General features: G+C 43.6%; 1 protein-coding gene across 7 annotated transcripts in view; it reads left to right on the plus strand.

Annotated features, from left to right (window-relative positions):
• The window catches only part of msi2a (musashi RNA-binding protein 2a), a 240452-nt gene that overhangs the window by 189358 nt on the left and 23837 nt on the right, over positions 1-27257 (plus strand). For 3 of the 7 annotated variants that reach the window (XM_053515776.1, XM_053515771.1, XM_053515775.1), the window contains exons 10-11: positions 4127-4201; positions 22270-22392. In XM_053515776.1, coding sequence (XP_053371751.1) covers positions 4127-4201; positions 22270-22392 — 198 coding nt within the window. The remainder of the gene's footprint in view (positions 1-4126; positions 4202-22269; positions 22393-27257) is intronic. The other 4 variants (XM_053515772.1, XM_053515777.1, XM_053515773.1 and 1 more) reach the window with 2 other exon arrangements.

The raw sequence follows: 27257 nt of genomic DNA on the forward strand, positions 1-27257 counted from the left end.
GATGGATAATTGATTTTAAAGTGAATCGGAACCGTTGAGCCATAAAATAGGTGCATTAGCATGCATATTAATAACGGGGAGAGGCGGGAGAAGCGACAGCAGCGGCTGTACCAGCAGCAGCAGCAGCAACAGCAGCTGACTCCGGCGCTCCAGAGGAAATGACAGCCTTTATTTACCCAGCATGCATCACGCCGAGTTGCTGCCTGATGCACGATGGGTAAATAACATCATGACCTTTATCATAGCCCTTTCCTGCTTACTGTTTCTCACTAGTGAGACTCCACCTTCTCAGCTAGTGCCTAAAGCCAGCAACTCAAGAGTCAAGAAAAGGACCTTGTTTTTACAGAAAGGCAAATTTAATTCAGATTTTTTTTTTTTTAGGTGAAAAATTTGCATCGGAAGGATTCAATTACACGGACCCGAGTCCTGTTGTTGTTGTTGTTTTTTTTATGTTTGCTTGCATATCCACATCCACCTGAAAGTGGAAGTTTTTGAAATATCTACCTTTACAGAGATGTCAAATCTGGACAATGTGAAATCTTTTTATAAGAAGAACTTACAGTGTAAAATAGAAATAGTTTTCATTCTGACAATAATGTAGCAGGCATCACGGTGGCATGGTACTGTAGTTAGCACTATCGGCTCACGCTTCCATGTTCAGGGGTTGGATTTCCGCCTCGGGGTCTGTGTGCATGGATTCTTCCCATACTTGGTGGTGGGTTTCCTCTTGGTACGCCGGTTTCCTCTCACAGTCCAAAGACATGCAGAATAAGTTAATCCCATATTGCCCGTAGTGTGTATAAATGACAATTGGGTGTCGATCTGGCAACTAACTGCCACAGAAATTATGGATATGGCACAAGTACGGACCCTATAATAATTATGTAGCATTGGTCACAACCTGGATAATAAGAGGGAACATACTATTCCTTAGAAATGCAGGAATTCTAATGCAGTAAGTATCACGTTTGTAAGTCGGATTGGTTTGTAAATCAGACAAAGTGAGTCTTATACACTTATAACAAAAAATGCAATTTAATTAAAAAAAAAAAAAAGAAAAGATTCCCCTCGCGACTTAAATGCGCAGTCTTGCTAGAGTATGATGCGAAACCAAAACACCAAACCTATATGTTTTGTATTTTTTATGCTTTACCTAATGAACATCTTAAACAGAACTTGTTCGTAAGTCGGGGACTGTATTTCAGAAACCTGAGCATTTTACACAAAGCAGTCTCCTGAGTGTGAATGCCCTGTTGTTTAGAGACGTCGAATAAAAACAGACTGATCTAAAAGGTCAAGCAAAATATATTTAAATTATATATAATAAATTCTGCGCAGCCACGGAGAGCAGAAGAGCATCTCAGCATGCACAGAACATTTAACCTTGATATGGATGTGTTACATCAGCAAAACACTATCAGTTTCCACTTCTAAACAGAAATGTGAGACACTTTTTTCTGGTTTAGTGTTTTGTGCATTCTTTGAGGCGTGTCCTATTTTAAATAGAATAGTGCTTAATTGAGTTGCTATAGACTTCCTGTCAGCTCAAACTGGTCTGGTCATTCTCTTCTCCCATCATCAAGTGGGCATCCAATCAGATGAGGATCCTTGCATAATGACAAAAGGTTATAAATGTTCCTAATTAGAGGATGATGAGCATAACCATGTAACAGAATACTCGAGGGTAAAATGTTGAATAAAAAAAAATAATAATTGTCTAAACAAACAATCCCAAAAAAAATCTCGCAATGTCCATCTCCTTTTTCTTTTTCCATTGTCCCCAGTGAGAGCACATTTTCCTGTAGACTGGTGAAACCGGTTCGAGTGTTCGTTAGTCAGATGGCGGTGAGGCGTCCCAGTGCTCCGATTGGCCCAGTGACTCTGTAACCCAGCATCGACTGCTCTGCCCTTTCGGTTAATGCTGCAGCTAAAACTTTCTTCCGCTGACCCGAGACCAATTTAGCGATTGATTGCAGCGAGACTTTGAGTAGCAAAGATTAATCCTAAAAGGGCATCTCCCATGTGTCATGCTTAAACATGCTGGACACACTCTTTTACCCCGAAACCTTTTTTACCCCGAGCCCCGCTGAGGCCTATTAGTCCTGAACCACCCAGGGTTATGCAGATAGCCTCGCTTCGGCACGGTTAACAAAATTCCACCCGTAGCCTTGGTCACATCTGCTGCTCTTTGTGCACGGTGCATTTCAGCCAGATTTGCACCCCTGCTCCTTGATTGAATGTCACTGGTTACAGCCTGAGGGCCAGAACACCGCAGATACACTAAATAGTAAAAAAAAAAAAAAAAAAAAAAAAAGATTTTGCTCTAGGGGTTTTCATGACGTCTCCGTCTAGACCTGACTGTTCCCTCGTGTGGTGGTGATCCGGTCTCTCTGTCGCAATTCATATGCATGTGTGTCAGAATACTGTACGGACTCATGCATGTGTGTGTGTTTATAAAGTGCTCTGAAAAAATGTATTAACCGCACTTGCTCACATGCTGCTTGGCTTTGCGTCCAAGTTTTTTCCTTTTGGAGAACAGAAAATCAATAAAGCGTGTAAATAAAAGAGTAATAAACCAGGCCAAGAATATGCGATCTGCCGGAGTAACAACAGAAACGCTGCCACATCTCTGAGTAGCACCAGAGAAAAAGAGCAGATGGTGGAGAAATTCCCTCGTGACGCGTTCTGATTGAAGCTCTTCGCAGTTGCTTGCTAACATACCGTTGTAATATCAGTGTGCGTTCGGCGATGCCGCGTGTACTTGTCTAAACCGGTACGCTAAACGCGGAGTCTCATTCATGCTCTCTGTCTCGGTTTCTGACCTCGTTCTCCTCTTTATCCTTAGCTGTGGAAAAGAGAACCGCAGTGATGTATCGGTGGTGGTATAAATAGTCTATTCAGTGTGTGTGTGTGCGCGCAGTGCGTGTACGGCACAGTGCGTCTTCACATTCTCAGAACTGTTAATTACTGCGAGCGAGAAAAGGGGCTGTTTGTAGTTTAAGCTCCCTCTGCTGCCTGCAAGGTGAACTGCAACTGCAATGAAAATCCACATTGTGGATGATTCGTCTCCCTCAGCGTTCCCACCGGTGAGGCTACACCATTGTTCGCTTGTCCTATGGTGAGGAAAAGGACAAGGCTGCGGAGCTTATGTATCTGAAAGCTGTAATACATGTTTTTTTTAGCCAGATTTTGCATTTGCGAACAAAACCCACAAATCAAAGGAATTGTTTAGTCATGAGATGAGAAGTGGCTTGCTTATTGTAACCAAAGTGCTCTTTCTTATGAGCTCATAAAAATGTGAGTGTGAGCACTGCTTCTCTCCTCTAAAAACCACTACCAAGAGCATGTCACGGGATGATGTACAGTGCGCTGGAGCTTCTGGAGCATCAGAAGACTGTGCAGGTTGTGCCGATTGATGATGTAGGAACATCCTACCATTCTCGTTGTATCTCGAAGCTCTCCAACCTTCTTCGCACCATGGACCTGTTTCATGTGGACTAGCGCTCATAATAAAGAGCTTAATACAGTATATACAACATACTATAACGGGGAATCCGTGTAAGTTCTGAGATTGTCTCCCTGTGACGAGACGTCCCCATCTAGGAGTGATGGGGACGGGGACACCTGAAGTGTATTCCCCATATCCGGTCTGCTCGGGAATTTCATTTTTATTGACGTCACTGCAGACGACCCCGTCTCTCAAAGATATAGGTTGTTGGAAATGGAAGCCGGGTTTTTAGTGCTTTTGGGCTGATTTCAGGATTTCATTAAGGCTTGATTTTAATTCGGAACGTCAGCAGAGTTGAGGTTGCTTTAGACACACTTTTAAGGCAGATGGAAGCGAATGGGAGATGATCTGATCGTTTTTCGACTCTCTGCAGACTCTGATAGTCAATAAAATCTAATATATATTTTTTATTCTTTCCATGAGGCCCGGTCCCGGTCCGCGGCCTGGTGGTTGGGGACCGCTGCTGTTACAGTATAAAAAATTTTAATCTGATTATAAAAGATGACCAAGTAGAAGCACAATGTACTGTATATATATATATATATTACAAGCACTCTACCATTAATGAGCATTTTCTTTCTGACGAGTCTAAACTTTTGTTCTGTCCGTGTCCTCTAGGTTACCCAAACATCGTGGCGACGTATGGGCGTGGATACACTGGATTTGCTCCGAGTTATAGCTACCAGTTTCCCGGTAAGTTTCCTGTGCGGTGCTGATCTAAATGTGACTGGCTTGCTGTACAAAGGATAATAAGTGTTCCACTTCATAAAATGCATTCAATAATAATTTTCTATTAGAATGCATTCTAATATGAATGAGCGTAGTGTTACACTACCACACACGCGTTAAACCTCATTAACAGCCTGCGTCTTCATGTCATCTTCCATCTTTATGCTTTTTTTTTTTTTTTAACATCATTTCTTGACCGTTAGAGACTCAGATGTCCTCATATGAAGACATGGACGGTTACTCCCAGCTACATGTCTGTATCTCCAAATTCAGTCCTTATAAATATCTAGTTTGAAGACATTGATTACATTTTAGTTACCAGATGATGGTAAAGAAAAACAATGAGGAGGAGGAGGAGGAGGAGGAGATGTGACGTACACAGTGGTAGAGTCCAGGTCTCGGGAGGTTACGTTAACTAAAACCTCCTTTAACACAGTCCTAATTGAATAATATAATATGCTCACTGCATAGCGTGTAACGTAACCGGTGCAACGGCGGTGGACTCCTACTCGGAACTTGATGCAGGTTTTTCAGGAGATCATTACTTTTGGATAACTTAAACATATTTTTTGTCTTTAATTATAAATATATGGCCAAAAAATGTACACACACTTGTATAAATAGTTTAATACTAAATTTATTCGCTACATTATATATTGATATTTATGATAATGTCATGATAATATTATTAATATTATATTAATATAGACTACTGCTCAAAAGTTTGGAGAAAGAAGTTCATCATGGGGTTTAATGGGTTTGGCAAACGCATATACTGACGATACTGTTCTTGCAAGAACCGTTCCAGAACAGCCGACCTTCATGCCTTAAAATAAGTATGTTGTTGAATAATTACCTAAATCCATACGTGTTATCTCATAGTTTTAAAATCCTTAGTATTGTTGTAGTATTTAGAAAATAAATCACTAAAGAAAAACAAAGAAGACCGGTAGTGTGTGTGTATATATACATATATAAATGTTAATTCATGTCTAACAGTGGGTGAGCGTACACATTATTTTATTTCCTCCCAAATAAAAAAAAAGTTACGCAATATTCCTGCCGTTAGTGGTCAGCTTTGTAGCTGCAGTGAAACCATTCAGAGCTGTGGTCTGTGAGTGTGTGTGTGTGAGTGTGTGTGTGTGTGTGTGTGTGAGATGGCTAGAGTGATGGGGAGAGTGTCGGGGGCTCTTGGCGGCGAGATGTTGGCACAGATACCCGCCGACTCGGCCCGTGCCTCTCTGCCTGTTGACTTCCTGCTTTATTTAAGCCTCTTTACACATGCCTGTTTGCTGCTCCGGACGTCGGTGGCACACGGCTGATAAGCTCGAATGGGAAACGTCTGACAGCAGCTCATTTCGCTGTAATAGGTTTTCTCGACTGTGTGTGTGTGTGTGTGTGTTTGAAGAAAGGATGTGAGCATTCTGATTGATATTGGTCTTACTGTCTCACGTTCAGGTTTAGTGCTTTAAGCATCCTAATACTTTTGACGCAGTCTAAACCTTTCGGCTTGACGGAGTCGAGTAGAGTCATCAAAGTAAAAGCCTAATTGCAGATTTTGGCTTGCCGGTTGACCCGAGCAATTAGGACCTCGTTCTTCTCCAGGCGTCTGTCAGTTTAGCGGGCGGAGAGCGACTAATTGGAAGCTCTTTCGGTGGAGTATCAGTGTATGGAATCGGTGGGAAGAAAAATAATTTAAAAAATCGGACTGCGTATCTATCACATCATCCTGTCTGCTTGAAAGGAAAGGAATGTGTAATTTCATCGACATGCTGGCGAAAGAGTACGCTGCAAGGACAGAGAGAGAGCGCGAGAATGATAGCTAGCTGGAATAAAGAAATAATTCAGGGTGAATTAGGAAGCACTTCGTACCATATGTGTGTGTGTGTGTGTGTGTGTGTGTGTGTTTGTGTGTGTGTTTTAGCAAGGTTACTGATCATCAGTGCTGTGTAACATTAGACCAGGGCTTACATTAGGCCAGCATTAGCATGGTCGCATCATTAATGCCACCCACGGTGAACCCCAGCAGCTCTCTCCTTTCCCCTGTGCTGCTTTTAAACGCCTGTTAGTCCTCCATTAGGCCTGCGTGCCACTCTCCTTCTGTTAGCCTCAAAAAAATCATTTGAAAAAGATGAAAAGTGTGCACACAATTACAGTCTGAAAAGTGCTGGCCTCTGGGGAAACATGCTCTCTATCTGTCTACAGCCTTTCATGCTTTTACTAGAACTAAATGTGAGACAAAATAATATGTTTACAGCCACAAGTAAGATAATGTATTTTACATGCGCGGACAACATTTATATATATATTAAACTTTATTGCCATATTCATGCATATGAATTGAGTAACATCCCGTTCTTAATCCATAGGATTTAATAACGTGTTGACCCGAACACAAAATTTGAAGCGATACTCTAAGGAAAGTGAAAGTTTCTTCTTTAAAATAATCATTACTGCTGACGAGACATGGATTCATCACTATGAGCCTGAGAGTAAACGTCAGCGTGTGGAATTGAAACATCAATCGCCGATTGAGAAAAAGTCAATCATCAGCTGGAAAATTCATCAACGCTAACAGTTTCCTGGGATTCTCAAGGTCCAGTATTGGAACATTATCAGGAAAAAGGTTTAATAATCTTTTGTGCTCGTTACAGTGAGATGCTTATTGAAGAGCTGAAAACTTGGATTAAACGCAGCGGACTGATATCCGAGGACGTCGTGATCTCACATGAGTGATCCACACTCTGCAAAAACTTATTTTTAAGGTGATAAAGCATCCTCCCCCCCCCATAGTTCTGATCTCGCTCCATTGGACTTTCATCTGTTTGGTCCCTTGAAAGCAGAACTACAAGGACGAAGATTCACCACTTCTGATGAAGAACTGAAGACAGCGGTGCATTGGCCCCCTTTGCAGCTATAACAGCTTCAGCTCCTCCGAAACCGCTTTCCACAAGGTTTAGAAGAGTGTACGTGGGAATTTTTGACCATCCTTCCAGAAGCGACAAAGTACACAATTTTTTGCTCCCCTTACAGTGTTTCATTCTTGCATGCCCATGGTAGGTCACAGGGCGAAGCAAAGGAGGTGAGGAAAGAAAGGAATTATTGCTTCTTCTATAGAAACCAAAAACAAATGTGCGACTCCGTTAATATAGACCAAGAGGAAGCGAATGCCTGAGGAGATCAGAAAGAAAACGATGGCCAGGCATGTTAAAGGTAAAGGCTAGAGCATCTCTGAGCAGCAAATGGTAGGTGAAGAGCCGAGGAACACTGATACAAGCTGATTGCACCATATACGCAAACACACGCTATAGGTGAGCTATAAATTAATTGGCTGTACAATTTATTTTTATTTACTTTTCGAAAAGTCGACAAATACAGAATTTTTTTTTACTTTTCAGTACACTTTGCCCATTCGTCAACATGCTTTCGTGTTCCCTAATAAAAAGAAATGCTGCTGGTCACGAATGCACCGCTGTCTTTAGTTCTTCATCAGAAGGGGTGAATCTTCGTCCTTGTAGTTCTGCTTTCAAGGGACCAAACAGATGAAAGTCCAATGGAGCGAGATCAGAACTATAGGGCGGAGGATGCTTCATCACCTTAAAAATAAGTTTTTGCAGAGTGTCGATCACTCATGTGAGATCACGACACCCTCGGATATCAGTCCTCTGCGTTTAATCCAAAACTTCAGCTCTTCAATTAGCATCTCACTGTAACGAGCACAAAAGATTATTAAACTTTTTTCCTGATAATGTTCCAATACTGGACCTTGAGAATCCCAGGAAACTGTAAGCGTTGATGAATTTTCCAGCCGATGGTTGACTTTTAAACTTTTTCTCAATCTGCGATTGAGGATGTTTCAATTCCACACGCTGACGTTTACTCTCAGGCTCATAGTGATGAATCCATGTCTCGTCAGCAGTAATGATTATTTTAAAGAAGAAACCTTTACTTTTTTTTAGAGTAAGGCTCCAAATTTTGTGTTCGGGTATACAAGCCAACAGAAGTTATAATATATATTTTAATAGTTTTAATAAGCATGTGAATAATTTTTGACTCGTATGTGTATATGCATGCTGACTATCCACAATGCTTCTGCTTCTGAGAACATCTTCTGAATGTATATGTGCCAAAAAACTGGAGTTTCTTGGCAAGTCACATCAGCTCTCTGTGTTGAATCGTTCACAGAAAAGCTCTACTGTACCTACTGTGAACCCAGGAGAAGGCTTGGTTATGATTTAGGGCTGCTTTGCTGCATGTGGTACAGGGCTTCCTTTACAATGAGATCTTCTGGAGTGAAAAGTACCGTTCAGTGTCAGAAAGCCCTGTCTCAGTCACTGGGTCCTCTAACAGGATAATGACCCAAAACACACAGCTAAAAGCACCCAAGAATGGCTAAGAACACAAAACATTAGACTCTGCAGTCTGGTGAAGGCTCCCTTTAAACCTGAGACAGCTGGAGCAGATTGCTCAGGATGAGTGGGCCAGAGTCGCAGACAGGGGCAGACGTCTTGCTGAGAGCTACAGAAAGCACTTGTTTGCAGTGATTCGCTCTGAAGGTTGTGCAACACATTATTAGGTTAAGGGTTCCATCCCACCAGTTTTGTTCATGAAGCTTTTGTATGTTGTTATTTTAAAAAGCCTCTTAAATCAAAAACAGATTTTTTTTTTCAATCTGACCTGCCGATACCGGTTTTAGCCAACTATGACTTTCTTTTTTGTGTAATTGACAGCATACAAAAATATTTTTAATACTTTATTGTTAAAAGCGTTTCATGTCTATAGAGGTAGTCCCCTACTTACAAACAAGTTCCGTCCGAGAGCATATTCGTAAGTCAGATTTGTTCGTAAGTCTGACAAAGTGAGTCTTAAATGCATTTGACACGAATATTTAATGTAAAACATACCGATCCACTTGACTAAATCTATGCCCTCCCTTTCTCCGCACTGTCATGTGGCCAAAACCATAACCACACCTAAGGAAATGAAACGCACAGTGAAATGTGAAATGTAACAGTGTTGCCTTTGCGTCTTTAAATCTCGAGAGGAATTCTGGACGCTTTTTTGTCCTAGAGCTGTTTCACACTGTATTTCTCCCGCACCTCATCACGCACAAATACAATATACTGGACTTTGGACTATTGTATATATTTTGGTATATTTTTGCTACAATACATGTAACCTACTCCTGTGATTTGTTCGCATCGAATGTTTGTAGAACTGTGATCCGTTCGTATCTGTAGATCCATTTGTAACTCAAATGTTTATAAGTCGGGACTACCTGAAATACGTACAATCCAACACAACATGAACGTTCACCAGGCAGGGTGATGGCTATCACATGCTTCCTCTCAGACACAAACTGCTTGAACTGCGTCACACCATTAGGGGATAGAAATAAATAAAAAGTAAATAAAGCCGAGAGGCATGTGATAGATTAGTGCTGCCACGATTGACGTGAGCACGTACCGCTTCTCCTGAGAGCTCCCGGTTACAAAGGGCAAGTATTGGGATTTGAACTTGTGATCTCTGGATGACAGAGCAAACACTTTTCTGTTGTGCAGTCAGCACAGAATTAGGTATATCCAATCATACTGAAATGTCTGCTTTCGGTCACGGGCCAATTTATTGTTCATCTCTATAAACAATGATGTAGGCTGATTGCTTTTGTCTAAAATAAATTGAATCTGAGTAGATTGTGTTTTTTTTTTTTTCATAGAACTTATATGTTTGTTTACAGAATGGCAAAAAAAAAAAAACACAAGGTTAAAAATACCAATTGGGGGGCATTTCATTTTTTTAACCAAAATGCCTGGAAATGGAGATGGGGGAGTTAATGACATAATGTGACAATGTGATTGCGAAATGTTACAAATTCAAAACGTCTGCTATACTTTTCTTAAAGCAAGCTTAATTTTTTGTAAGGTTTTGTCTTAAACAGGGTTTGCTTGTCAGTACGTAAGTAACTGTACCTGGCTCTTTATTGCCATAATTCTCATTAAGAGAGTGTGTATGACTGCGGGTCGATTTTTGTTATGAATCGCGATTCTTTTGTGTGACGATTTGCGTATCGCCATCCTGAATACAGTACACTGCCCGCGTTAGTCCCTCGACGTCTCAAGTTGAGTTTTGAGACTTTGGAAGCATTAGAGAAGGAAAAAAAAAAATCATTGTTTCTTTATAATCCTACAGGTGTCGCACACTAAACTATTTAAACATTATTTGCTAAATTTGTTGTTATGGCAGACGACAGTGATGCGCTTGGTTAACAAAATCGGAAGAAAATGTGATAATTATAGAATCGCAATTTTTATCGGATCGGCGATAGGGTATCATCATAAGATGCTGAAAAAAAGAAAAAAATGTAATCGTTGCACTATTAAATAATAAGCCTGATTATTTAAACAAATTGGATTAAATTCATGAAGCTGTTTTTGCAAATCTATTTGACAGTTTCTCAGGGTCAAAATGTTTGCTTCTGCTTTTTAACGCATCTAGCTTTTGAATAACCTGTGGCACTGAAGACAGTAAGACAGACGGCTGTTATCCAGTCCAGTGTGTCCAGTCTGAGAACTAGTGGTGGCGTGTCGGGTCTAATCCCCCAGCTTTGGCCCCGTAAGCCTACCCCTGTACAACCCCCCTGACTCGGCCCATACTCTCAGTGACCTTGCTGCAGAGTGGAGAAGGTGAGCGCGGATGGAGAGGATTTGTGTGAAGTCTTGGAGGTGGGGGGTTTTAGAGATCGACTCCGTTCAAAGGAGTGGAACTCATTTTGTTTCAAAGCGCTCCCTCTCTCTCTCTAAGCCTCGGTCCATGTGGAGAGAGAGAGAGTAAGGTGGCGAGAGAGGGATTGATGCTCCTTCTGTTCCCTGTCAATGAGGGCGTACCTCTCAATTCCACAGACCACCCATATGCTCGAGCTGCTCGGCTTTCTCAGGATAAAAAAGCTTGGACGCTCTGACTCTGGAAGGTCACAACAGTGTGTCAGCTGGCGCTCAGATCAAATGTACATTCTGCATTTATAAATGTTTTCATTAGTTACAGTACTATGTGTGTGTGTGTGTGTGTGCATGCATTAGCTAGTGCCAGCTTTAACAATATTATACACCACTGGAGTGAAGGATGTAGTGTGCAAAACATCTGCTCCTGACACATACTTTCTTACTTTGTCTTTTCTTGCCACTTTTTCTCAAAACACATTCTCTCTCTCTCTCTCTCTCACACACACACACACACACACACACACACACACACACACAGGTCATCAGAGGGCTGTAGGGAATGACAGGCGTTTCTGTTAGCTCCTCCAGTCTGTCCAATATATCAGAGAATGCAGAGAGACGTGATGAGCGGGAGAGCCGGAGGTGGCAGGAAACATCTCTCTATCTACTCCGGCATCAGCACTCATCCTCCCTCGCTCCCTTTCTCTTTCTCTCCTTCATCTTTATGACACACAGCCTGACTCGCCAGCGCCACTAAATCACATGGCTGCTCTCGCTCTGAACTCGGCTCCGCTCTGCTTTAATGTCACGAATGTCACAAGTTGCATCATCGCTGGGGAAAAAATAAATAAATAACGCGGTTAAACGAAAGAACGTGGCTATTAGTCGGGTGAGGAAAAGGAGCGGTTATTTGGAAGGGGGAGAGAAGAAGAAAGAAGTGTCGCTTTGTCTCGCTGCTCGTCACACAGGCAGCTACAGGACGACACACTTGATTTCATCACTTCTTATACACGCGCTTCGTATTTATTCAGGGTTATTTTTGCTTATTATTTACCACGTCTGACCTGTTGTGATTAGATTTTTGTAATTTAGCGAACGCGTGTCCAAGGTGTAAACGCGAGATAGTTTTCAGTGGCTGAGGCTCACAGCATTGTACAGCTTAGGGCAGGACACATGAAAAGGCACCAGGAAGACATTCGGGTGAACGAGGACGAGATGGAAATGTCCGATTTTGTTTATTTATTGGACAGAGATTGGACTTTTTTCAGCGCCCTCCACAATTATTGGCTCCTCTTGTCAAGTTTAGCGAAAACTAGTAAATAAATGTATTGACTATAGTGAACACAATGGAACTTGGGCACGTACTGTATACACAACACACACACACACACACACACACACACACACATCAGGCAGAACATTAAGACCATTAACATTAAACCCACCTGGGTGTTGTGTTCCCCTCGAGGCGTGACCTCACAAGACACGGCGTCTGCTGTGACGTCTGGCAGCAGGATGTTGAGCTGCAGATCCTTTGGGTGCTGTGGGCTGCAGGTTGGGGTCTCCGAGGATCTGACTTGTTTGTTGGGGTCTTTCTATCCTGGCTGATTTATATTTTTTTTGTTGATTTGTGCTACATTGGCTTTTGTTTGGGTTCAGACTGGGCACGGGTGAGGCTTTGGTGGTTCAAATTACCTTGTCTTGGTGTTTATGTACTGGCTGATCTGTGTATGTATGTACTGTATTTCTAACCCTTCTACCTACAGAACAAGTTTTTAATTAAAATTAGGAAGTGCCCCAGGAAGTGCTATTTAAAAAAGTTTTGTGATAAAATGTAGTTTTAAAACTTCATTGCTTAGGAACGCAGCAAAAACAAAACTTCTTTTTTTTTATTATATGAGTGCATAGTGTAGCGTTAAAAAGAGCGCAGTGCCATTCACATTTAAATCCACTTAAATACTGAATCTATTCAGGAATTTAGACTCTTAAGTCAAGCGTGCACATTTATACCTCAACGTTTGAAAATCATCCAAGAGAAAATCATTATTCGTCTACGAATCGAACTACTTTTCTTGTTTCTAACCGTCTCTGTCCCACATTTCCTATTACAGTCCATCTCTCTCTCTCTCTCTCTCTCTCTCTCTCTCTCTCTCTCTTTCTCTCTCTCTCGTTATTTTCACTGACAGTAAACAAAGTGTAACAGCACACAAAGGCAAGAGGTGAAAGTCAGTGAGGATCGTTTTACTGTGGCACAGAGGTCATAGCCGTGATCGCGCACACATACTCTCTCTCTCTCTCTCGCTTCTCCCTGTGTAACTTATTCACCTGCTCAGAGGGCACAGAATGCATCACCTCTCCTCCTCTTCATCATGAACAGGAGTGGCCGTGCGCTCTCACACACTCTTATTTGGACAGTGTGAAGTGCTGCGCTGTCATTATGGAAATTGGCCATCTGGAAAAAGGAAGTGTCGGGGAAGAAGCTCTGCTTTTATATTTCAGCCCGTTCTCAATTTCCTGTCTCGCTCCACTTTCCTCCCGCTCGCCCCCTCGGCTGATGCGGGCGTCCGCTCGAGCTTTAACCAGATCTGAAATAATGATCTCGCTCCGATCGCAGCATGAGAACGTTCGGTCTGAACCCGAGGCACCGCGTCCGTGACCTTAGCCGTCAGCTTAATCGATCCTGACGTTCCTAACGACAGAGCATGTTGGCGTCGGGTAATGGCGACGCCCGTCATCGGATCTTCCGTAAACAGAAGCGGAATTAATAATCGTCAGTCACATCCAATAAAAGAAGATTCAAAATGAAAAGAGAGGTTCAGTGAGAATATGAAATCCGGACAGTTTTCTAGGACGGATGTGGACATGTATGGGTGCGTTTAGTTTTACACATGATGCAGAGGTGCTTTGAGAACAGGCGACCTTTATTTAAGTCACACGTTATTCACTAGGGGATTGAATCTCTCCTACAGCATACAAATGATAGGGATATTCTGCGCTTGACGACTCCGCTTGGGACCGGTACGACTCTGCTCAGGGTCGATACGATTCCGTTCGGCACCAGGACCACTCTGCTTACCAGTACCATTTCCCTTGAAGCCAGCACAACTCCACTTAGCGCCAATGTGAATCCGCTCTATCCGCCAGTACGATTTGACAAGTGCCAACAATTCCGTTCTGCGTCGATGCAACTTCGACCGGCATCAGTGCGATTCTGCTAGTAACCAGTATGAGTCCAGTTAGCGCCGGTACGATTCTGCTCAGGAAAGGTGTGATAGTAGCACACAGACATGTGTTCATGCACATACATGAATGCATAATGATCACACCCTTCAGGGTGATATAAAGGCCAGAAATACATATACCCATCTGCACGCACACACACACACACACACACACACACACAGGTTCAGGCATGTGTGAGCTTGCCTTGTTTGGAGATCTCACACCTCCTCACTAATGGACAAGAAGAAACTGTGAACCAGAGGAGCAGAAGTGTGTGTGTGTGTGTATGTGTGTGTGCGGGCGCATACATGTGCTGGTGATCCAGAGCTCTAAAAAGAGCGTATGAACGAGTCATTTATCAGAAATCAATAAGACAAGGCTTGCAATTTGAGAATAAATCATGTGATCCCCTTGTGTACAGTTTAGTGATGAGCGGTGTTGTGTGAAGCTCTGCCTAAATCCGTCAGTTCGGCTGTAACTCAGTCTGTTTCTAAATCCCCAGTTCATCTTCTCTTCATCTCCTTGATAATCAAAATAAACAATACTGATGTAAATGGAGCCTTTAAAAGAGCTTCCAGGTGTGTGTGTGTGTGTGTGTGTGTGTACGTGCGTGCGTGTAAATAAGAGATGCTGGGAATAAAACAGTGACTCAGATATTATTTTTGTTTTAGATTACACCAGTAATTTTTAATCATCTTTGTAATATAAATACGATTAAATGTGATTAAGCCTGATTATGTTCGTTAGAGAAACCGAGTTGGGTGAATAAACTTTTTTATAGCGCTGCTGCACTCAGGAATCTGGCAGGTCAGATGTTCAGATATCGACAGATTTGCACTTGTTGCCACGTGGCTGTGGTATAAGAGGAATAAAACACAGACGCTACAGATTGAAGCACGCCCCCTAACTAGTGCGGTCCTTTCATGCTTGGTGAAGATCAGGGAATGATGTCGACACTACGGAAATTCCTATGTCTTGATACCCAGTGCGAACGGGACTCTTTTAGCTTATTAAGCCTTAAAACTCAGAGTATTTTTAGATGCATTATTTTGTTTTTAGTCTTAGCCTAATCTGCATGTCTTCGGACGATGGGAGGAAACCTGAGTACCCGGGGGGAAACCCACCAAACACGGGGAGAGCATGAAAACTCCACACACACAGACCCCGAGGAGGGGGTCGAACACTGGACCCTGGAGGTGCGAGGCCGTAGTGTTTAGCAATACGATAAAAGGCCACTGTGATCTACTCAATATGATGGAATTAATTTTAATTTGATTTTAGCCAACTTTTAAAAATATGGCTAAGATTAAAGGGTTAATGCAAGATAGCGACTTTTTGAACTTTAGCCCAAGGGGCTAGTCATGGCTTGACAGACTTACATTATACTGTATGTTGGAACTGTTTGACGGATACACAATTTTCACGTTTTTTATTTCACATTGCCTCTGATCTGTAATGTTTGGGTTTAAGTTAGAAAGCAGAAGACTTTCCCAAATTTGATCCTGAACTGCTCCAGGTGCTCTCGTTTCCTCCTGTCTCCCAAAAACATACCAGCACGTAGACTGGCTTTGCTAAATTACCGCTCGGCGTGAAAGCGTCGGACTGACATGCCATTCAGGGGTGTATTCCCACCTCAATCCCAGTGTTCCCAGAATACACTTTAAATGGTTTAGGTCTTTCTTTCACCCCTTGCGTTCATCCTCAGCTTCTCTTCTCTCCTCTCTTTCCCCTGCTTCCTGGCCGTACGCGGAGCGGTTCACACATTTCTCTCGATGTATTATGACGGCTCTTTGCTTTGTATTGCGTGGCAGTAAAGATGTAATAGTGGGCCATAAAACATGCTTAAACTCCAGCAGTAACCTTGCGCGCGCACGGATTTCCTTCGGCCGCGAAGGAAGAGATCGAGTGTGTTTGACCAGGCTCTCGCTTTCATCCCCCTCTCTTTCACAGCTTGCTGGGGATTTGTGTTTGTGTGTTTTCTTTTAAAAAAAAAACCCCACAGTCGTTTCTTGAGTGTTTCGGAGGAGGCCATTAAAATGCATAACAAATTAGGAGTGTTTACTCTGGTGCTAACGAGTGGGAGGCCGCGGTGGCCCCGCTAATTAATAGAGGCACTTCGGGCTAACAAGGGTGGTGTCTTGCGAAGAGGGTGGAGTCTTTTCCTGCTTTCTCTCGTTCTCGCTCCTTGATTTTTGAAATGTCTTTGGAGGACAAGGCCGACTCCTAGGGTGCCGACTGATCCTGGATCGGTCAGGGCGGATGATGGAGGATCAGTAGAGATCAGGCAGTGGTTCTGAGGAACATTCTGACTTTCAGACCTGTCTGTCTTTTTTTTTTTTTGGCAACACTTTGATAGAGGGAAGCTTTTACAGGGGACCACACAGGTCAGGGCTTTATATCCAAGACCGCAAAAAAGAGGAAAGGGGAGGTAGTGGAGGGAGGGAAAAAAAAAAGCAAGCCGTAACCTTAACGGTGTGATGAGTCTTCCATTAGCTACAGGTCAGATTCACAGTAACCCAGCTATTTGTGGCGCTGCCGTGAGAAATTATTTATTTTACCAGACGTCTCTCTGCTTGCTCGGCTGCTTAGGGAGACGCCGCGGCTCAGGCATGGTCTGAGACGCACGCAAAGTTTTGATGTTTTATGGTCCCCGCGAACGCGGTTCCGGTGGAGGCGACCGGGGGCGAGTAAGTCACCTCCATAAAATACGTCCGGTGGAACGGTAATGAGCGAGTAATGCGGGCCAGAGCCATACATCACGGTGTTACAATAGCCTTATTACCCGCGCAGGGCACAGAAGCTCGGAGCGCCGCCCCCGTGTGTATCCAGCTGTGTAAGTGTGTGCTAATGCGTCATAAATTACACCTCGGCTCTGTACTTTCGGTCCTGCGCCGCTGATGAGTTCAGACTCTAGTTAGGCTTGCGAGACGGTGCCTGTCACACGCTTTCATATACAAAATGACATGCCATTACGGAGCTGGCGAAAATGAATGCAACACGGCTGTCTGAAGTGCTGCTAATGCACGGAAAAGAACAATGGCGTGTATTTCAGGGAAACTTTTTTTTTCTCTCTCTCTCTCTCTCTCCAGCTCAGCCCCTTTTAAACAGTGGCTCAAGTGTGTGTACTCATCAGAGAAAAGCCTGTCCTACAGAGCTCTTTTATTGAACTTTAGATTAATTCTTTGTTGAAAATCCAGATGGCGACAGCAAAAATCCCTGTATTAAACGCGCCGGAGCATCAGCCGCATGCTGAATTTTGGACATAATGGAGGTTTTGTAGTAAAGACGCAACATTAAGGTGGCTCAACAGCAAGTATTCTATATACAGTAGTGTGTATTATTATTATGATTATTATGATTATTATTATTATGATGATTATTACTATGATTATTATTATTATTATTATCCACACGACCTCAGTGCACCTGTGACATCACCAAAGATCTAAACATGGTTTGAGGCTCGTATTTGCACAAACCTTTTTTTTATTTATCTGTAATAGCTTCCTAGCAGTAAAGTCTTTTTTTTTTTTTTAAGCAGAAGCTGAATACCCAGCATGCCTCGGCTGTTTAGGGGGAAATTATGTAAAGTTGGTTTTTCATTCACGTCTTCCTTCTTAAGTGCATCTTAAGAATTTCACTTTCCCCAAAGCTCATGTCTTGCTTCCATGAGTTCTCCTTTGGGTGGAAGTGTGTGTGCGTGTGTGCGCGTGTGTGTGCGCGTGTGTGTGCGCGTGTGTGTGCGCGTGTGTGTGCGCGTGTGTGTGCGCGTGTGTGTGCGTGTGTGTGCGTGTGTGTGCGTGTGTGTGCGTGTGTGTGCGTGTGTGTGCGTGTGTGCGCGTGTGTGCGTGCGTGTGTGCGCGTGTGTGTGTGGAGATGCGCTCTGTAGTGTGTAAAGAGACACCTGGGCTCGCGGCCACTCACTTCGATTCAGGGCTTTGATAGCACTCTGCCGAGCCTTTCTGAAAACAACAAACGCCGCCAGCTCGCAGCAGAACGCCCCAACAATAAGCTGTCTGTCAATCCGGAGATGAAAAGATAGCAATCGCTGTTCTCCCCCTTGACTATTCTTATTTGTCGTGATTTTTCTTTCTCTTTACGGTTACTGCTTCCTTTTCCAATATGACAGAGAGGGGGCAAGCTTTCTATTTCCCACGACCCTGCAGGCTGACGAGAGGAGGAGCAGGCTGGAGTGCTGGAGGATTTGGCCCAGGAGTCTCGGTTGTATTTACAGCTTGATCCTCTTTTTATGAGCGCTGCCGCTGCAGCTTGTGAAGTTTAGCCCTGCTCACCAGCAGATTTGCCGTCCTCTGGATCCGACGGTTTTCCCGTGTCTTGCTCACAACTATCTGCCTCTTAATGGCAACCCTTGATTACCGGTTACTAATTTAACACTGGGTGTATAATTGCATAATTGCATCAGCCTGTAAGTGATCCGAGCGTTGGAGCCGACAGAAAGAGCAAGTGCGACATTAGCAAGTGCAGTGAAGCAAACTTTGGGCAGCAAACGTGTCCTGCTGATTTGTGGTAAGAGAGAAATAATGTTACATACTTTATTTTTTGTTGAACCATCGCTCATCGCCTAGCGACGAGTTTTCACATGAAGTTTTCATCAAACGCGTCTTTAAACGTCACCACCACCACCAAACACCAAAGTCTGACCATTACAGGCCGGTTATTTTAACAGTCATGTTGGTGGAATCGTTGCTTGCATCTTTGTTCAGTTTTGATCTTACTGGAGCGTGGGCTCGGTTTTTGGCAAGCCGGCAGCTGCAGGGTTCGTGCTGCACTGAGCATGAAGCATGTCTGCTCTGCGGCGTGATCGGCTCCTCTTCCCCTCTGTCGACCTGAAACAGAGTGTAGCTCCAGGCCCACAAGGATCCCTGGCATACAGATTGGGACGCTCTCTCGAGACCCCTGGCCGAGGCTGTAAGCAGATGTGTCCTTGTGCCCTCCCCGGAGTCCTGCCGTCTGTCCAAGTGCAGCTCGGATGACAGCAGGGGCAAAAACAACGCTAGGAAGGAAGGGGGGAGGGGGGGTGGGAGAAAACAAGAACTAAAATCGAAATATTGGCTTTATCGCGCTGGTAATAAAAGGGCCATGAAATTGATTTAATGCCGCAGCGCCTCTCTTGGGCGGCTTCTCACGGCGCCAACGCAAAACAATGAGCTGGCAAGAACTATTAATTAACCCTCCTAATCCGGCACAGTTAATCTCTCTGAAGAACTTTTTTCCGCGTTAAGTTTGAGAGCAGGGTGAGGGAGCAGTGACGGGGCGACTAGGGAGACGAAGTACTCGAGCAAAATAAAAGAGCGTTTGACTTGTGGCTCTGGAGAGGAGCATTTAACGATAAAAGGGGCTAAGAGGTGGACTGAGCGAGAGGAGGCAAGAGGATGTGGTTTTTGCAGGGGAGCACAAGGTTCGTGATTGTAATTACTACGGATTTGGTGCTGTGAAGAGATTAATGAGTGTGGATAAGAATAAAGAAATGAAAAGTGCAATTAGAGTGAGGATGCGCTAAGCCAAGACAAAGTCTGATTGTAATGTAACACCGGTCATTTTTCCTTTTTCTTTTTTCTTTTCAGCGACTGATCGTAATATCGCAACGCTGGGATTATAAAAAAAAAAAAAAAGGGTAAAGAAGTGGGTTTTATAAACAACAAACAAACAAACAAATAAATAAATAACTGACCCTGACACACATGGCTGGCTGGTGTAGTAATAACCCACTCAGCCATCACTGCCCCCTTACCATTAAACCCGAGACTTTTAATAGAGCTCTCTGCTAATCATAGGACTCTTAAATGAGTCTGGTGTGTTCGCTCTTGCTGGAATTGGAATGATATCGAGGGCTGGATGAGCTGTCCGAGCTGAGCTATGTCTGATTACATGCCATCACTCTGTCTGACTGTGAGTCCCATCTCTCCGCTGTCTGATGAGCGGCTGTCGCATGCTGATCTACGGCTTCATTAGCATGCCCGGTCTGTAATTATATTTATTATAATGTAATATCTCAGCCGCCTTCCTCTGATGTATGTCCCGATCCAGACTGCGTTAATGACGATGTTTGATTACGCCGCTTAACAAACAAACCTTTGTGTTGTTACATTATTTACTGGATTTGACCACCATCCGTAGAGCTTCACTTCCGTACTTTCTGCCATGACGAGTTCAGTAATCTTAAAGCTTGACATTTAAACTCGGCCATGAAAAGACGCATCTGATGAGACACATCATTCTCCCCGATTAAGGCTCTTTAGGAAGACCGCATGCTTTTCGATGGGCCTCATTGCCACACACGGAGTGGAATGGTATAATAGCCACTTGGTAACAAGCTATTAATCCCCCTGTCCCCATCTTTCAGGGGGAGGGGGATGCTGCGGGCCAGACCAGTCAAGCTTAGCCACTGACTAGCTATTATTCATTTTCCTCTCAAGCACACACGCGCACACACGCAGACACACATGCTGAATGGTATCGAAAACAGGTTTTTCCCAGTCCATAGGGACTCCCGGACCTTTTCGTCTCTGCAAGGCAACAATGCATAGAGGCAAGGCGATCTCTGCAAGGCAAATAAACGCCTGATTCTAAGTCATCATTTGCATTAATTCTAGCTAAGTCCGCAACATACTAGCATACTGACTACAAGGCGGTTCCCACACTGCACCACAATTCCACCGATCCTCCAGCACCGCTTAGCTGTTCCCACCGTCTCTCAGAGACCGAGAAGACATGTCTCTAAACTGGTTCCTGTTCTGGCACAGATGTGGGAGAAGGAACTTCCTCTTGATGTGCGTACAGCGATTCTCTAGCGATATTAATTAAGTGTTAATCTACATTAGATAAAATGTGCTGAGAAAATCCTGCAGCAGTGATTCTGTTCTGCATCGTGGTGTTTACATTCGGGCTTCGCACTCTTACACAAATCGCTGGATGATAAACTGGATTCAGCGACGTGCTGCACGTGAATGGGGAGGAATCAGATTTCCCCTTGGGTTGTTTCCCAGGATTGTGCTTTAAGTTCCTCACACTCGAAAGTATTACATGCGCTCCGCTGTTCATCACTACAGTTCTGCATCGAGTGTATCGAACATTAGGTGTCAGCGAGTCTAAATCTTCTCTCCTATGACAGTATGTCGAATCCCCGAAGCAAGAGGGCAGGCTCTTGGTTTTGTTAAATTACAGGGTGTATACCTTCTCTGAAAGCTGTTCATCCAAACAACCCTCCATTTGTTTTAGCCTGTACTTTTACCACTTGGCCGGCACTGATACGTATCCAGCTGCCTGGTGAATATTTGGTGTGAATGGCCCTTTACTGGCCATCTGACCTCTTCACACTCCTCACTTGAACAGTCCTATAATTTTTTGCTCAAGTGAAACGGTTCGTGGCGTGCTCTCTGCGTGTGTGTGTGTGACAAAAAAAAGCAGCACTTTTTACAGAAAAGAGCCATCAGTTCAAATGTATGAACTCTATACTCTTGTGTTGAAAGGAATTATGGTGCTGAAAAGGAGTCATGTTGTGAGGTATGGGAGTGTGTGTGTGAGAGAGAAAGCAAGTAAATGGGAACATGTCGCTGACTCAATAAAGAGGCATGGAAAAACTTTCACAGATCGAAGCCTGAGCCTTCGTCGCTGCCTCTCCTAATTATTTCATTTGAGTAAATGATTGTGCCGGCGCCCCCGTTATAGTTAGTTTATTCAATCTGCCTCACAGCAACGCTTCACATACACGCGCGAGAGAGAGAGAGAGAGAGAGAGAGTGAGGAATAAAATGTTTATGCGCATTGCTTATTCATGGTTTTCAGTTTGCCCTCTGCAATCCATTTATACTCAAACTCAAATCTTTATATTTTTTTTTCACTACAACTGTTCTTAAAGCCTCCCCACATGGATGCGGTTCCATTTTCCATACTGTAGGCTGAACCACTTTCAGCTTTAAGTAACCCATAAAAAGTGTCTCTCCCATGCTAACAGCGCCATACTGAACTGCCTCCTGGTAACGAACGTTAGTGCTGTTATGGTCACAGAGCGACCGTAGTGTAGATTGTTAGTGAGTGCTAACCGCTTGTGTGTGTCTCGTCTGTGCGTCAGGTTTCCCGGCAGCGGTGTATGGTCCGGTGGCGGCGGCGGCGGCAGTGGCGGCAGCACGAGGCTCAGGTAGGGGCGCCCGAGGAAGAGGCGGCTACGTGGCGTACCCACAGAACCCGGGGCCAGGTAAACACTCTGACCGCGTGTGTTCTGTGTGGTTACGGCTATGTTCATCCTCTTCTGCACTCTACACTTACACACTATAGAAAAAAAAAAAGAGAGTGGCAGCTTTACCAGTCTTCTTTAAAACAACTAAACTAAAATCACTAGCACGATTTTTTCCGGATTTTCACGGTTGTCTTTTGCTCTAATCGTTTATAAAAAAAATTTCTTTTGCTAACATGATGAGTGTGATTTAACCCTCAGTAACAGACATGTTAGTGCACCATTATGGACGCACCACGACAGAAATGTCATGACGGAATGAGATTTTTTTCTCCCTCGTTATCGCAGTTTATGGATCAGCTCGTCGGCTTGATGAAGAAATGTGCGTCCCTGATAGCAGTAAATAAATCGATGGCTTCTCAGCCTTAAGCGCAGGTTAGAACCGAGGTGACGGACATCTTTAATGGGCAGACTGAGACCCCCTGGGGAGCCTGGTGCTTTTTGTTCTGTAATTAAGCACCGTCCTGGAGTGGGTACCCTCTGGGTGCAGTTCTGTGATTGGATGGGAGTCTGTTTTTCATTTCCAGCCGTGGCAGAGTTAAGTAGAGAGATTTACCGTCTAATAAAATAGATAACGTAGTAAGACGCATCAAATATGCATGCACAGACCTTGTGCATTCGACTAATCTTGCATGAAAAATGAAGTGTGTTACCACTTCTGCTAATTACAAATAACCAAAGGGTCGCATTTAGTGCGTTCTGATGATTAACAATCGTAGCCAAAATGTCTATCTTTTAAAATGGATTCATTTGATTTACATTGATAACTTTTTTTATTTATTATTTTTTGGGTGAGATTAGAAAAGCACGTGGGACGTACACCACTTTCCAGTGGCGCCAATGGTCTTTTCAACAAACTTCTAATCATTATTTTTCCCTGGAATATTTATATAGATACTTTGTTTTAAATTTCTTTCCTTCATTTTTGTGCATCAAACAGTAAATAGGAACTAGTTAAAGGTGCGAACTGAAGCTGGAATTGAGAAAAAAAATTAGATTGGCGGGAGGAATCACTCCAACTATGTTGCTCAACTCAATGTCACATGGACATAAACAATGAATGGACACATGCTGCTTAGTTTCTTGCTAGTGTGAGTTCGGGGTAATAGCTGATCAGATGATGATGATGATGATGATGCTACTGTAGGTCAATCATTTCCTTGAGTGATTTGTTCTAGTGTTTTAGTGCTGAAATCACTGAGACAGGCTCAACTTTCACCGTTGGTGGTATTAGATATGACAAGTCTGTGGGAGTTGTGAGAAGTCTGTGGGAGTTGTGCGATCTTTCAGAGGGTTTTGACGTTGTCGGCTTTTTCTGTTAGATCGGGACATGCATCTCTCTGTCGTCCCTGGAAATCCTCCGTCGCAATGTTAACCCGAGGTGTAAATAACCACTGAGGAACCTTGAACATCAAAAATCACCATGGTCTTTGTGCACGGTTGCTGAAAGTGTCCGGTGGTAATTGAGATGAGGCTGTAATTCTATACCTCACCGATACTGTAGAAAAGACTCCCAGAATTGGAGAGCTGAGGAAATGTTTATCTGACGTGCACGGCTGACTCTATTGTCTGCAATGTGAGATAGTTGAAGTATGTGAAGCACCACCGACACAAGGACAGCTGAACGCCTGAGCAAATTGTAGCTCTTTACCTCGTCCTTAAAAACACTAACGGTGAGGGAGTTGTACAGTCTTACCACACACAGTTCTTATTTAGAAATGTATTGTTTCCGTTTGCAGTGGTTTTCTTTCGTCTTTTATTACCACTATAGGCGAAAAAATCGGCGTGCAAACAGGTACATTTTGGAAAAAATATGTTTTGTTTGTTTTTTGTCAACAACAGTGATGTTTAGAGACATCTGGCTCACGCAAGGATGTTTGGTTGCGATTCCAAATGTTTGTTTTAAACATTTTACTGTCAAGTTGGTTTCTTAATAAAATCTCATGCATGTTTGTAACATTAGTATCACTGCTGTTTCCCGCTATTATTATTATTATTATTATTATTATTATTAAATTATTGTATCCCAACAGAATGACTTGAAATACGGTTTTACTAAAACCCTTTTTTGTTTTATTAGATAACCAGCTACACACCTAGATGTGTATCGTACTGACTTTACCCCATGCATTCTTGCTCTAGTTTATCGTAGTTTATCTTAAATGCTAGCTAAACCATTCTTGCGTTCTCACCTGGAGATTGTGAGTTTAAATCCCTACGATCCAGGAGCCAATAGAGAATAAATGATCCATGCTGTCTCAGTGGGCGGACCATATGCTGTCTCCCCTGTCAATCACAGCAGTCTTGAGCTTATGTATGTGGAAGAGGGTAGACAGAGCTTGGCTTGTTTTTCTTGCAACATGTTTAAGTGGGACGGAGGGACAGGAGACAAATTTGGAGAAAACATGGTAAAAAAAAAAAAAAATTCTACCCCTTCATTAAGAAATCTAAATTGAATGAATATACAAGTCAGAAATACCTATACATGGGCCAACCCTTTTCCTTGTATAATGTTGCGTGCAATAAAAAAAAATTAAGCATTCTGCTGTTTGACTTTGATCTGCATACTTAAATGAAATCCCTTTTGAAAAGGATCCACTCATAAACACACTTTATAAACTTTATAAACAGGTGTAGTTGTTTCAGCTGTTGCCTGGGAGGCTAGCACACTGAATTTGAAGTACAGTCTACAGATGGAGTCTGAACGTCGAGCTGTCTGTCTGTCTCACTAGCTTGTCCCTTTAACTTTTTCCTGGGCTGGGATCTGTCTCTCTGACTGTCCGTCTGTTCCTGGACCTCACATGCAGCTGAGAGTATGAGAGCCACAGGGTGCTGCACCACAGGAGGCGTTGCCCTCTGGAGGTCTGTCTCTCGCACTTCTATTCTCCTTGCCAGCCCCCATAGCTGACTGTGTGTGTCCGACTGCCGTGCTGGCACATGCTGTTGAAGTCACCCCTCCTACTCGCTCTGTCTTTCTGCTGAGAAATGTCCTCTGGCTCACTCCTTTACTACTCTCTGTTCGCTGGAGGAATTTAAGACGCTCCATGGAGAGATTTTTGTCTTCTCAAGGGCTGGACAATAAGAATAAAGTATTGGGGAAAAAATGATGTCCCCTCCCCTCCAGTAACTGAGATATGTTTTCTTAACCCTCTCTCTCTCTGTCATAAGGCCTCACAACACCGCTCTCTTCCCCGATCGATCCCCAATCTTCCTTCCTCCCTCAAGCTATTTAGAAGAGAGGTTGGTTCATTCTTGTGTTATTCCTACACTTAATTTCTCCTTCATTCGTCTTCAGTAAGTCATTTATCCTGGTCAGAGCCATGGTGGACCTGGAGCGTGTCCTGGGACACTGGTCCATCGTTTAAAATTTTTCCTTCACAAGTATCTGCACTCTCATCTTTGTCATCCTCAACATACTGGATGTCAGGAACCGGACAGTATTTCTCCAGTGCCTTTTGTCAGAAGAAGAGTGTGTTGTGCAGGTGGCCAGCAGTATCCCTTGAAGGTCAGCAGACCTTGTCTGACAGCTTTCTCTTTAAAAAGCAGTTTTCTAATATGGTTCATAAAGTGGTCAATCGCCGCTATGTTTAAACCTCAGAGTGTTTTTGTGTAATTATCCCAAGACCACTGCCACCAACAGTTGGTCTCAAAAAAGAAAAAAAATCTGTGAGCCCTTTCCTTTTGGTCAGGATGTAACAGTGAAAAGGTCGGTATTACTTTTTGTTTGAAGTCCATTTGCATACACTTGCTAGAGGTCCATCGTCATCCTTGTCAGCACCGTCCTCTGGACATATTATCCTGATGAAACAAGAAGGAAGTTATTGTATGAAGCCCCATTTTTGCTTGATGAGGCCTGCTGCTGGCTAGACACGGAGCTGCTCTCGTTTGGCTGAGTACTTCCCATTATCTGGAGATCATTATGCATTTCATCCCAACAAGCACTGTGATCGCTGCCGAGAGGCTCAACAGAGGGCTGCATTGGCTTGTGCTGCCATGGCGAGATTAAACTGGCTCCCCAGCTCTCACGTGTGCCCATCTACTGCCTCTCGGGCACACACATACACCCACACAGCTGCGGCTCCGGCTCGTGCCAAAAGGGCCGACAACAGCTCCGCTCTCTCAAGGATGCTCCATGTGACACCGGTCCCACAGGCTCTTGTTGCAGGAAGATAAATGTTACACATAAAGGTTAGAGAGGCGCTGTTCCCCCTCAGTTTCAGGATGGACTCCTCCACACAGCTGTGATGGGCAGATGCTCAGAGAGGGCCTTTGGGAGGAACCATCCTGAACTTCAAAGAGGGGAAGCATACTCCAGAGGTGCTCAGCTGTTGCCCGCTTTCATCTCCCCACTCACAAAGAGGGATACGGTCCTAAAGAAAGTTTTTTCATCTTCTCATTTCCTTCCTTACTGTAACCTTTAATACCATACTTGATCTGACTTACAATCACTATTTCTAGAGAGAGCTACTGACCTGGTTGCAAACAGTAAAGGAGCTCTTATATAATCTTTGGTGGGGTGGTTTTCCTGTCCCAATGCATGTCTGGCAGGTTAAGCAGCCAAGACTGTCCTGATCATATACAGTAGCTTAAGGAAGTTAATTTGCGTTGTTCTGTCTGAGCTTTTTACTGTTCTTCATGCTCAGACACTGTGGCCACTCAACAGTCAGGTGTGCATGTTCTGCCTTCATTGTGCAGCACCACATTCTTGTGTCCGGTTGCAGATTCAGTGTCAGTCTTGTGCTGTATTGAAAGGCTAACCTGTAGTGCTTTAACCACAAGTGCACAACACCACAGTGTCTCTTAGGAATGTTCTCCATTCTCACGCG

This window comes from Clarias gariepinus, chromosome 17, assembly GCF_024256425.1.
Source record: "Clarias gariepinus isolate MV-2021 ecotype Netherlands chromosome 17, CGAR_prim_01v2, whole genome shotgun sequence".
NCBI lineage: Eukaryota > Metazoa > Chordata > Actinopteri > Siluriformes > Clariidae > Clarias > Clarias gariepinus.